Here is a 10,497-nt window from a genome sequence, read left to right as displayed (position 1 = left end):
TTACTCGTGTACACGACTGTACCTCCTCGTGTGCGCGACTGTATTTGTACTCGGCCTATGTGTGCAAGTGTATTCGCGGCGTGTACCTAATTATACTCGTTGAATTGGTGGTGCCATGGGCTAGAATTGTACCCGGCTGGCTCATTGAATTGGGATTAGGCCGCTCGCCCATGAGAATTCTCTAAATAAAGCCCATCTAGAGAAGAGTACCCTGGGCTAGGGCCAGGGTTGAGAGTCCAGACCAGTCTACCATTGCCTGCCTCGCCGCGCCTGCGCGTAGACGGAGAGAATCCCGTCTCTCACTGCGCCGCCGCCTGCCTCCGCTAAGGCAGTTCGCCGCCCACACCGACGCTGCATCGCCGCTGCCGCGTCCTCTACACCGCCGCAGCCTCCAATTGATTGACGCACGACCTGCCGACGCGTTCCCCGCCTCCGCTGCATCGCCCTAGCCGCCTGCTGGTCGAGGTGTCGAGCTCGCCGACGTCGCCCTCCCTCTCCGGCTCTCGTCGCGTGGATCCTAGCCACAGGTGATTTCCCCAAGATATCCGTCAATCCCCCATCAAGTTTAGGTGGTTTCTCCAGTTTCCCCTTTTATAGCTTGATTGGCGCATTTCATAAATTATAGAAATACAGCACGATTAGATCTTATTAGTCGCTAGCCAACCCGTGATTCTTCCATCGTCGACCGACCCATTCTATACTTACTGCTTTCGTATGGGATACTTTTCAGATTTTTGTTTTGGCGCAATTGCACTTAGTTTTTGGCCCAGGGTTTGCTCAAATCCTGGCTCGGCACTCCTGGTACGCCATCTAGATTTGTAAGGTATTGACAACAGATTCCCCGTGGGATTGTGTATTCGTAAGAAGTTGAAGGACTGTCGTTAGCAGAACAAAAATTAAGTCTGTGTATAAGCCTATAAGGGCATGTATCAATGTTATGCGGCACTACCAGCTTGCATAGTGTTTCTGCAAAGTCTGTCAATTGTGGTATCTAACTTGAGGATTAGTTATTACTTTATAACATGGGGAAAAATCATGCAGGTTTACTGTCCTATAGCTTTGGAAATGCATCCTCATCTCACCCTACACAGGCATCCTATGTGTGCTGAGGTATCTCTATACGGACCTCTGGGTCTATCTGAAACTTTCATATTTAAAATGTATATGTTGCACCTTTCTAATAAAATATCATGTCTATTTGCTCCCCAGATTATTGAAGAATTCCAGAAGTGCCATGTGGATCACCCCTTAAAAAAATTCTTTGGGGAATGCACAGATCTTAAGATTAAGCTAGATCGATGCTTTCGGCAGGAGGTAAACATCTCTATTTTTTTTTGGGGGATTGTGTTCATCAAACACCAACATGACCATGATGTTTGTCGGTGTTGTTGTATCTGTCTCCAGTCTTGTCATTCCTCCTTTTATTTGATTAAATTGATTTCCTTTGGAGGCGCACATATTATTCGGTTTTGCACATTTTTTCCCCACATACAGTAGGCTAACAACATGTAGGTGTTTGCATTATCGTCTCAACTATAAAACTAACAGAACCTCCCAAGTTAAGAGTTAATACAGTACTACAATTTAGTTATTTCGTCCTATATCGAATTTATGCTGAAGAAGTTTTTTGCTTCCCTAACTGTCATGGTACTCTTCTTGTGAGATTCAGAAAGCTGTGAAGCGGAAGGCAAACTTTGAAGAGAGCAAGAAATTTAAAGAACAATTGCAGGCTTATAAAAAGGAAATGGCTGAGAAAGACAATGAATCATAGCTTGCAACAGAGGACAAGGACCTGATATCTAATGCTTTGTTCTGCAACCAAGTGGCTTCCACTTTGTGAAACGAAATCTCAGATTTGACTTTAAATTGTGTGTAGCACACATATTTACTGTTAAAAGGTTACAATTGATGAAATATAGTTCATAGACTTGAATTGTTTTTTAGAAGTATGAATTCTCTTGTGTGGTTATGCTACTCCTGTCTTGTCCATTTTCGGTAGCATTGGAACCTTTGCTGGATATTTGGACAACAATTGTTGCTACATGTTGGTGTTGTACTGTGAGGATTTTTCGTTGGAAAACCTAATAATTTGAAACAATTTCAAGTAAAGGCAGACAATTTTCTGGTATTTTTCATCTGGAATTTGGTTGTTCATATAGGAACCATCCTGCAAGGTAGTGTGGTACTGAGTACCGATATTTAGTTGCCAGACACTCTTGGGTTACATAGGTAGTAGCGGTAAGGTGGAAACTACTACTCTTCTGAGACTATGTGAAGTGGTTAGATTCTGGTTCTCACGCATGTAAGTAGAAGGAACACTATTGGCCCTAGAGCAACATAAATATGGATGGCTTTATCTCATTATATGTCAGTTTGTTATATTGATTTTCTTAAGTATGTCTTTGGATTATTTTCATGCACCAACTGTCACATATTTTCTTTTGATGATTCTATGTTCATCAGATGAATGAACTCTGTACCTCAGTCTATTCTCAGTTTGCTCTTGGAGCGGTATTCAAGCTGAATCTGATTCCATAGAGATTGTTATCTGTAGAGGCTTTGCCTGACATCTGACCACAACCTGTCCAAACCAGTAGCTCAAAATTATGTACTGTACTAGCTTTGTGGCTCCGATCTGCACACTGAAGGAGATGAAAGACATCTGGTACCGTTTCTGCACATGTGATAATTTTTTGAGTGAAGTACAATAAGAGTGTCTTGTTTGTTTTAAGTAAATAAAAGGTGTTATGTCCAGCCAGCTGGGAGGGGTGTAAAGAGAAAAAGATAACATAGTGGGACTGAGCCACTGTTTAGAAGATGAGAAATTGTTTCTGTGCTGAAACTTCATGAATAGACCTTCCTTTCAAACCAAGATGGTAGTCTGTTTATTAGCAAACACCTTCCTAGTTCTTCTTTCCTGTATGCTCTATGTATGTTTTTTATGGCTTACAACATCGACGATGATTGAGGGCATATATAGTTGGAGCAATTTCAGGGAAAAGGACAAGCCCAAAGGTTTTACCCCCCCCCCCCCCCCCCCCCACACACACACACACACACACACACACAAAAACAGCTAGTATTTGCCATAATTCACAGTAATAGCTTTCTTGCTTATGTCTGTCATGATGCAATAGCCATATGTCTTCCTTAGCAAGAATTGTCCACATCCTATGCCCGTCAAGAACCGTGTGCGTGTTTTCGTAAGTGAGAATGCCCACAACTATAAATATAATTCCACTGATCATGGTCATGAGGTCATCCCACAGCTTCAGGGAGTTAAGGAAATCCAGTCAAGACTCAAGAGGTTGAACTGATATATAGTAGCAAATGAATCAAGCTCATCATTGGTAGTTGTACCTTCTCCTCGGAATAAATTAGCCTACTTTTTTTAGTGACGAAGGTAGTGTGGTCTGTGCTTTGAGCTTCTTCAGTTGCTGGTGGCTGCCAAACAGAGTATGCAGTACTAGGTCCAGAACAACCATGGGACACGGGTGTGTGACTGAGCCTAGAAAGCTCACGTCCCGATGTTAGGATAAACGCCCGGACAAGGGGGGAGAGCGTCAGCACCCGTTGGCACTAGCGAGATGAGCTCTGACAATTGAAGCTTGAGCATGGCAGTTCACAAGTGTCGAGTGTCATCATAGTATCCTCTGTGACTCACGCGTGCACCCTACCTACCACATGATTCATTGCTTCTAATTTGGTTTTGTTTCCTTCTCTGGCTGTAGCCTGCATATAAGCGGCATCATACTTGCAGGCTGCAAGGCAATCTGAAGTACATTTCAGAGAGGAGAAGCAGGGGATCGAGCGAGGAAGAGCATGGCGTCGAGGTCGAGCGCGGCGGAGCCTATCCCTCTCCTGAGTCCCTACCAGATGGGGCCGTTCAGGCTCTCGCACAGGTGAGCTTCATGACCAAACATCTATGGCAGCTACATGATCATGCGACCAAATTTCACTCTCCTGAATCCTGAGGCAGGATGGTGCTGGCGCCGATGACGAGGTCGAGATCATACGGCAACCTCCCGCAGCCGCACGTCGTGGAGTACTACGCGCAGCGGGCGACGGAGGGCGGGCTCCTCATCACGGAGGCCACGATCGTGTCGCCGGACTCGCGGGGGATGGGGCTCATCCCGCACACCCCTGGGATCTGGACCAAGGAGCAGGTTCAGGCGTGGAAGCCCGTCGTGGAAGCCGTGCACGCCAAGGGCGCCACTTTCTTCTGCCAGATTTGGCATGTTGGAAGAGCGTCTGACACGGGTAAGATTATGGTTGTTTTTCACTCTCAGTTCACTATACCTGCCACTGTCAGTTGTTCTTCAGTCACACCTCACACTAGCAGCCAGCAAGAACTGAAATGAGCAATTTATAGCATGTCATCTGAGGCGAGGCAGTGATAAGTCTGAATTGTTTTTATGTGTTGCTGTCAGAGGAACGGCCCATCTCAAGTACAGATAAGCCGGTAGAGAAGAACGAAGAGAACTACTTCATGGATTTCTCAACCCCAAGGCCCCTGACTGTGGAGGAGATCCCCGGTGTCATCAACCATTTCAGGATTGCCGCCCAAAATGCCATGGAAGCAGGTAAGTTCACTCAACTTAAGCTCAAAGACATGAAAGGTAAGCACATAATCTGTTCCTGAGCGATGTCAATCGATTATGTGATGCATGCGTGCAGGGTTCGACGGGGTGGAGGTGCACGCCGCGAACGGCTACCTCCTGGACCAGTTCATGAAGGACGGCGTCAACGACCGCGCCGACGAGTACGGCGGCAGCCTGTCCAACCGCTGCCGCTTCGCCCTGGAGGTGGTCGACGCCGTGGTGGACGAGGTCGGGCCCGACCACGTCGGCGTGCGCCTCTCGCCCTACTCCACCTGGCTCAGCTGCCGCGACTCGGACCCGGACGCGCTGGCCGCGTACATGTCCCGGGAGCTCAGCCGCCGCGACGTCCTGTACCTCAACGTCGTGGAGCCGGAGATGGCGTTCGCGGAGGACGCCGACGGCGGCGAGGCGCGGCGGGTCATCCCGCACAGGCTGCACGGGATGAGGGAGGCCTTCGAGGGGACGCTAATGGTCGGCGGAGGGTACGACAGGAAGGAAGGGAACTGGGCCGTCGCCCAAGGGTACGCCGATATGGTCGTCTACGGCAGACTCTTCTTGGCCAACCCCGACCTGCCGGAGAGGTTCAGGCGGGACGCGCCGCTGAACAAGTACCATCGCCCCACGTTCTACACCGACGATCCCGTTGTCGGGTACACGGATTACCCGTTTCTTCACGATGGTGGTGACAAGGTGATCAGCGAGGAGAATGGCGTGATTTAATTAGCTTTTAGCTAGCAAGATGCATGGAGAAGACCTGAACTGCATGCCATCGTCGCATGGCCTCCTTCACTGACTCTTCTGTGGATTCGCTTTGCCTCGAGGAGAACGCTTTGTTGCGCACTTTGCTTTATAATAATCTCCATGCAAAAGGCCAAACTAGAGATAATGAGTTTGATGAATCTTGAGGTACTTTTGATTTTATTATCATTGTAGGTGAATATTTTTATTAATCATCGCGAATAATTTTTCTAACGGAAATTGCTAAGTCTCACCTAGCTGAGACGCATCATTGGATTTTGTTTCTGCTTGAAGATTCGTGTTTGCTGCTGTTTGTACTTTGTTTAGACCCGCTTCGAAACATGCTGATGTAATTCGATTGAGAGACTTCGACACACTCTTTTTATAAACCTCGTGAACTATTTTTTAAAACCTCATGAACAATATTTGGAACTTGTATGAACAATTTTAAGGCATGCGAACATTTTTAAAACCTTACATTTTTTTGAACTACACGAGCATTTTGTTCAATGTTGCGAACAAAAATTTAAATCTTGCGTTTTCTTGAATTGTTTGAAAATTTTGTTTAACTATACGAACATTTTTATAGACTTGGCATTTCTCTTAATTGTACGAACATTTTTTAAGGCTCACGAACATTTTCGAAACCTTGCGATTTTTAGAATTGTAGGAGCAAATTTTCAATGTCGTGAAGAAAATTTTAAACCGTGTGATTTTTTGAATTGTTTGAACAATTTATGAACTATATGCACATTTGTAAGGCTCATGGACATTTTGAAGCCTTGCGATTTTTTTAATTGTATGTGCATTTAATTGTACACTATCTTGGACTATCCTACCAATTTTTTTGAAACCTAGGGAATAATAACTATTTTTGAACTTTCCAAATATTTTTTTGATCACACGAACATTTTATTTAAACATGTGAACAACTTCTTAAAACTTGTGAACATTTTGAAATTTCTAGATATATTTTTGAATGAGCGAACATTTTTCTTAATGACATGGACATTTTTAAAAACTCGTGGACTTTACAGAATAGAAAATTCACATGTATGTTTCACCCCATAGCTATACGCTGAAAACAGTCATAGAAAGATTAATGTGGTTCTCTTTTTTTTTCAATTATGTTCGGAATAACTGTATCATGTACTTATTATTGTTTCCTTGCATATGTACCATCGGCATCGACATAGTTGACATGTACTACCTTCATTCAAAAATAGATGTCTCAGTTCTACCTACATATTTTTTTAACGGATGTAGCAGAAGAAACGGCCAAAAATTAGAACTTAGGGGTGCTAATTTGTTCTCCTTATGCTAGTTTCAGCTATCGGAGTCAACATAAACAAAAAGAAGCTAAAAAAACCAGAGCGTCTGCCTCTGAGAAAACGTTCACGAGAGGGGAAAATCCTCTTTGCCTCATAGGTGTAGATGTACCCATTATTTAAAATTATATTTTAAAATATCTAAAAATTCTGAAAAAATATCAGTGTGTATGTCGTTGCCTATTCGACGGTACCTCGGAGGAGGGATCCTCACGATGGGGAGAAGAAGTAGGGGCCATAGGGCGGAGTGCACACGGGACGGTGGTACGCGAGTTACCCAGCTTCGAAACACCTGCACGATGACAGGGCCTACTGCTGCTTGTCTGGAATTATCTGGGCGCTTTCGCGTTGTTACAATGAGTTGTGGTTGTGCCTCTAGGGCTCCCGGGATCCGGCTTATAAAGGCGCACGGATCTAGGGTTTACACGGAGAGTCCTAGCCGGAATACAAGTTGCCTAACTACGGTACAATGTCTTGCCGTGTACGTCAAGGATCCGCCTTCCTTCTAGGCCGTGCTGGATCCGGATACTTCCTGGGCCTCCACAGATCCGGCCTCCTTCGTAGGTCGGTTAGGATCCGGCTCCTTGTTCCTGGGCTGGACTCCATCCTTCATGATCTACAGCAACTGGGCCGCCCGATGGGTAACATGCCTCACCACCAACTATGGGCCACCCGGGCTTGCCGGATCTAGGCCATGCCGTTGATATACCCATAAAGTATACCCACAACAGTAGCCCCCGAAGTTCTCCGAGATTCATCATTCCTTCGACTTCACTTAGCTCGGAAACGAAGAGAATCTTGAAGAGCTTCAAAACTTCTTTCTTGATTCCGGGTTCATTCACTCGGAAATCCTTCATCTTTGGTTTAGGTATGGCAACGGAGATTCCGCTTTTCCCGCGCACAACCTCCTTATTTCCCGCGCTAAATTTTCGCAGAGGCAAATCTTTAGCCGGAATTTTCGGGAATGCATGGTTAAGTTACCTCCACGTCGTTTTACCGCGCTTGACCTAAAACACGTGTCAGCCATCCAACGGTGTGACCGTTCCGTTTCCACCGTCGGATCCGAATCCCGAATCTCCGCGTGCGGCCTATAAATACCCCGCGGCTCGGTAATTTTTCATTCTTTCACCTCTCCTCACCACTTCGTCTTCCTCCTCGCGCCGCGCCGCCCGACAGATCTCGACTCCGGCGAACTTCGCCACGGTGAACTCCGCGCGCCGCCAGTCCAAGCCTCCCCTCGCACCAAGATCCCTTCGGTTGAACGGGAATTTCTCCCCGCCGCCGATTCGTGGTCACGCGGGGCAGTTTCCTTCAAGTCCGGCGACCTCGTCTTCACCGGAACTCCGTCGAGCCACCGCGCCATTAGCGGTAAGTGCGCCGGCCTCGTAGAAGATAGACTTAGTGTAGATCTGGGTACTCAAACAATTTGTATGGGCGCAGCCGGAAGCATGCCACTCGATTCATCGCACTGTACTGGTAGTTCTCCGAGTAGCCCGGATCCCAATCCATTAGAGCCAATATGTCCGGATCCCATATCATTCCTGCCACCATATGTTTCCGACATTAGACTAGCTCAACCGTTTTCCGCATCTTCCAGCACCGCTCCAGGCCGGATCCCCTCCCTCCAAGAGCTTCAAGAAGAACTCGAGGGACAAGCTAGGATGGCAGCCAAGGTTCAGGAGGCGGAAAACAAGAGGGCGTCCAAGGCCCGGATCCGTGAAGGAGAGCGGGGTCAGTGGTGGCCCTGCGCAACTACTGATGTGGAGCTTAGAGAGCTCCAGAACGAGGGCATGATCTCCACTCACTGGAGCTTCACACGTGATTCCGACGTCCCCAAGCCCGAAGCCGGAGAAATCGTTATGACCAAGGCTTGGGTGGAACGCGGACTTTCACTTCCCTGCTCGGAATTTTTTCTCTCCGTCCTCAACACATACGGGCTCCAGCCCCACAACATCTGCCCAAACTCATATCTCCTCCTCTCCAACTTCGTAACTCTTTGCGAAGGGCACCTTGGGATCCGGCCAGATGTCAAGTTATGGCAGTTCTTTTTCCGGGTGAAGAAGGAAACCAAGGACAAAGCAATGGTGAACTGTGGGAGTATGACGTTCATGCTCCGCCCTAGCTGCATGTATCCTCCCCACGACTCGCACGAATCCGTCCGGTACTGGAACGCCGGATGGTTCTATGAGAAGAACGCTTCAGTTCCGGACGTCCATGAAGGCTTGCCCAAGTTCATCAACGAGCCTCCGGAAGAGCTCGCAAGCTGGAGCTTCGTTCCTTCGCTCGCCCAAACCCCTATCTTGGAGAAGGCAGCGCGGAGAATCTCCTGGCTAGTCCACGATGGACTGACCGGAGCCCAGCTCACCCTTAGCTGGTTTTCCCGGAGAATCCAGCCCCTACGCTACAACGCACGCTTGATGTGCGCTTATACCGGGGCGGACGATCTCCTCCGGGTTACCCGCCACGATCTTCCGGCCGACTCCCTGAAGAGAAGGTTCAAGACTTTGGTGAAGATTCCTAGGGGCCAACAGGTCCCGGAACTGATCAAGGACATCTACACAAACGACCAGTGTCCTCCGGTAAGCTTTGTTCTTTTCATTGCTTCAAACTTCACAAGTTTTTGGATGTTAAACTTTTATTCATATTCCTTCCAGCTCAACACTTTGGCGGAGGAAAACTTCCGCACCATTCTTCGTGTCCCTGTCAGCGGCGACGCGGCGGAGGAGGTTCCGGAAGACGATGAGGAGGAAGAGGAACAGGCACCCCGCAGGGCGGCCCCTCGACCTTCGAAGCGTCCCCGCGCCAAGGCTTCCGGCTCTGAAGCCGGAGCTAGCGGCGAGGCCTCCGCCAAGAAGTCCAAAACCGTAAAGCCACCTCCGCTTGACTCTAGGAAAGCGGAACGTGCGCGCTTGAAGATGCTTTCAACAGCTGGCCAGCGCTCGCGCCCCATCATCCCCGGCGCCACGTAAGTTTCCGAATGTGCCGCACCTTTATCTTAGCAAAATTATTTCTTATTCGATCCCTTTCACTTGTTTGCAGGAATCCGAGTACCACTGCCACGCGGACCATCGGCCAAGAGCCTATCACCAAATATATGAAAAAGTCTCCAGCAGTTGGTCCTTCTACTCCAGTTCCGCCAAGTACCTCCCACCCTACTCCTCGGCCGTCTCCCCCTCAGGCTGATCCATCTCCCCCTCCTGCCGCAAACACTCCACCGGAAATAATTCCGGTTAGCAGCGAGAAGGTGGGCGGAGAAGATCCTAAGGCCAAAGGCCCTGCCCAAGAAGACGCAGAAGAACAAGGCCAAGGAGAGGCTGAAGTCACTTCCTCTGAGAAGGCCGGAGACGGCGCTGGCGACATCGTCGTTTTTCCGAAGAACTTTGGAGATCCGGCCGACACCACTTCCACCCCCAAGGCATATGCTACCAAGTTTTTCAACAAGTTATCCGAGGCGGAGAAATGGGAGCTTGAGCAAGACTTGCTCAACGCCATGCTGAACAACGCCTGGGGGAAGCCTGACTCCGCGACATCGGAAATCCAGGACTTCAAGAAGAATGTCGGCCAGTTCTTCGACAAGCTCATCTGCAAGCAAAAGGTACTCCCCAGTAGCCCCCAAGCATGTAGGCGGAAACTCAAAAAATAGTTAGCGCTTAGATGCTTAGAGAAAGATTACTTCCGAGAAGGTTTTTAAATTGGATCAGTAGCCCCCAAGCATTATGGCGGAAAAGTTCCGGCAATAATGCTTTGGAGGAAACCACTGTTACAGGCGGAATTTTTACTCCTGCTCTGTCTATGTCTTACAGGAACAGCAGGCGCTGCATTATGAGCTG

At 48.1% G+C, this 10,497-nt stretch overlaps 2 protein-coding genes across 4 annotated transcripts; both read left to right on the top strand.

Annotated features, from left to right (window-relative positions):
* Positions 1-207: 207 nt before the first annotated feature.
* LOC127334978 (uncharacterized) lies at positions 208-2,128 on the top strand. 3 transcript variants are annotated; one of them, XM_051361547.1, is made up of 5 exons: positions 208-527; positions 731-801; positions 1,042-1,110; positions 1,210-1,314; positions 1,670-2,128. In XM_051361547.1, exons 3-5 carry the CDS (start codon positions 1,066-1,068, stop codon positions 1,769-1,771), a joined length of 252 nt encoding a protein of 83 aa, XP_051217507.1. In that variant the 5' UTR covers positions 208-527; positions 731-801; positions 1,042-1,065; the 3' UTR covers positions 1,772-2,128. The 3 variants fall into 3 exon arrangements, with proteins under 3 accessions (XP_051217507.1, XP_051217505.1, XP_051217506.1); XM_051361545.2 differs by having other exon boundaries at positions 209-527; positions 731-823; XM_051361546.1 differs by lacking the exon at positions 731-801 and having other exon boundaries at positions 209-527.
* A 916-nt stretch (positions 2,129-3,044) lies between these two features.
* LOC127334977 (putative 12-oxophytodienoate reductase 12) lies at positions 3,045-5,610 on the top strand. The gene is made up of 4 exons (XM_071826499.1): positions 3,045-3,902; positions 3,980-4,260; positions 4,431-4,583; positions 4,678-5,610. The coding sequence occupies exons 1-4, from the start codon at positions 3,823-3,825 to the stop codon at positions 5,319-5,321; spliced, it is 1,158 nt and encodes a 385-aa protein (XP_071682600.1). The 5' UTR covers positions 3,045-3,822; the 3' UTR covers positions 5,322-5,610.
* Positions 5,611-10,497: the final 4,887 nt, after the last annotated feature.

Source organism: Lolium perenne, chromosome 2 (genome assembly GCF_019359855.2).
Source record: "Lolium perenne isolate Kyuss_39 chromosome 2, Kyuss_2.0, whole genome shotgun sequence".
Lineage (NCBI taxonomy): Eukaryota > Viridiplantae > Streptophyta > Magnoliopsida > Poales > Poaceae > Lolium > Lolium perenne.
Note: the sequence above shows the minus strand (reverse complement) of the source record. Positions and strands in the feature narration are given on the sequence as shown.

What these genes read in the sequence shown, in the direction of transcription:
- LOC127334978 (XM_051361547.1), top strand. Translation starts at nt 1,066, where the DNA reads ATGCATCCTCATCTCACCCTACACAGGCATCCTATGTGTGCTGAG. An exon ending in GGCATCCTATGTGTGCTGAG is followed by an intron (nt 1,111 to 1,209) that starts GTATCTCTATAC and finishes TTTGCTCCCCAG; the next exon opens with ATTATTGAAGAATTCCAGAA. An exon ending in ATCGATGCTTTCGGCAGGAG is followed by an intron (nt 1,315 to 1,669) that starts GTAAACATCTCT and finishes TGTGAGATTCAG; the next exon opens with AAAGCTGTGAAGCGGAAGGC.
- LOC127334977 (XM_071826499.1), top strand. Translation starts at nt 3,823, where the DNA reads ATGGCGTCGAGGTCGAGCGCGGCGGAGCCTATCCCTCTCCTGAGTCCC. An exon ending in CCGTTCAGGCTCTCGCACAG is followed by an intron (nt 3,903 to 3,979) that starts GTGAGCTTCATG and finishes ATCCTGAGGCAG; the next exon opens with GATGGTGCTGGCGCCGATGA. An exon ending in TGGAAGAGCGTCTGACACGG is followed by an intron (nt 4,261 to 4,430) that starts GTAAGATTATGG and finishes TGTTGCTGTCAG; the next exon opens with AGGAACGGCCCATCTCAAGT.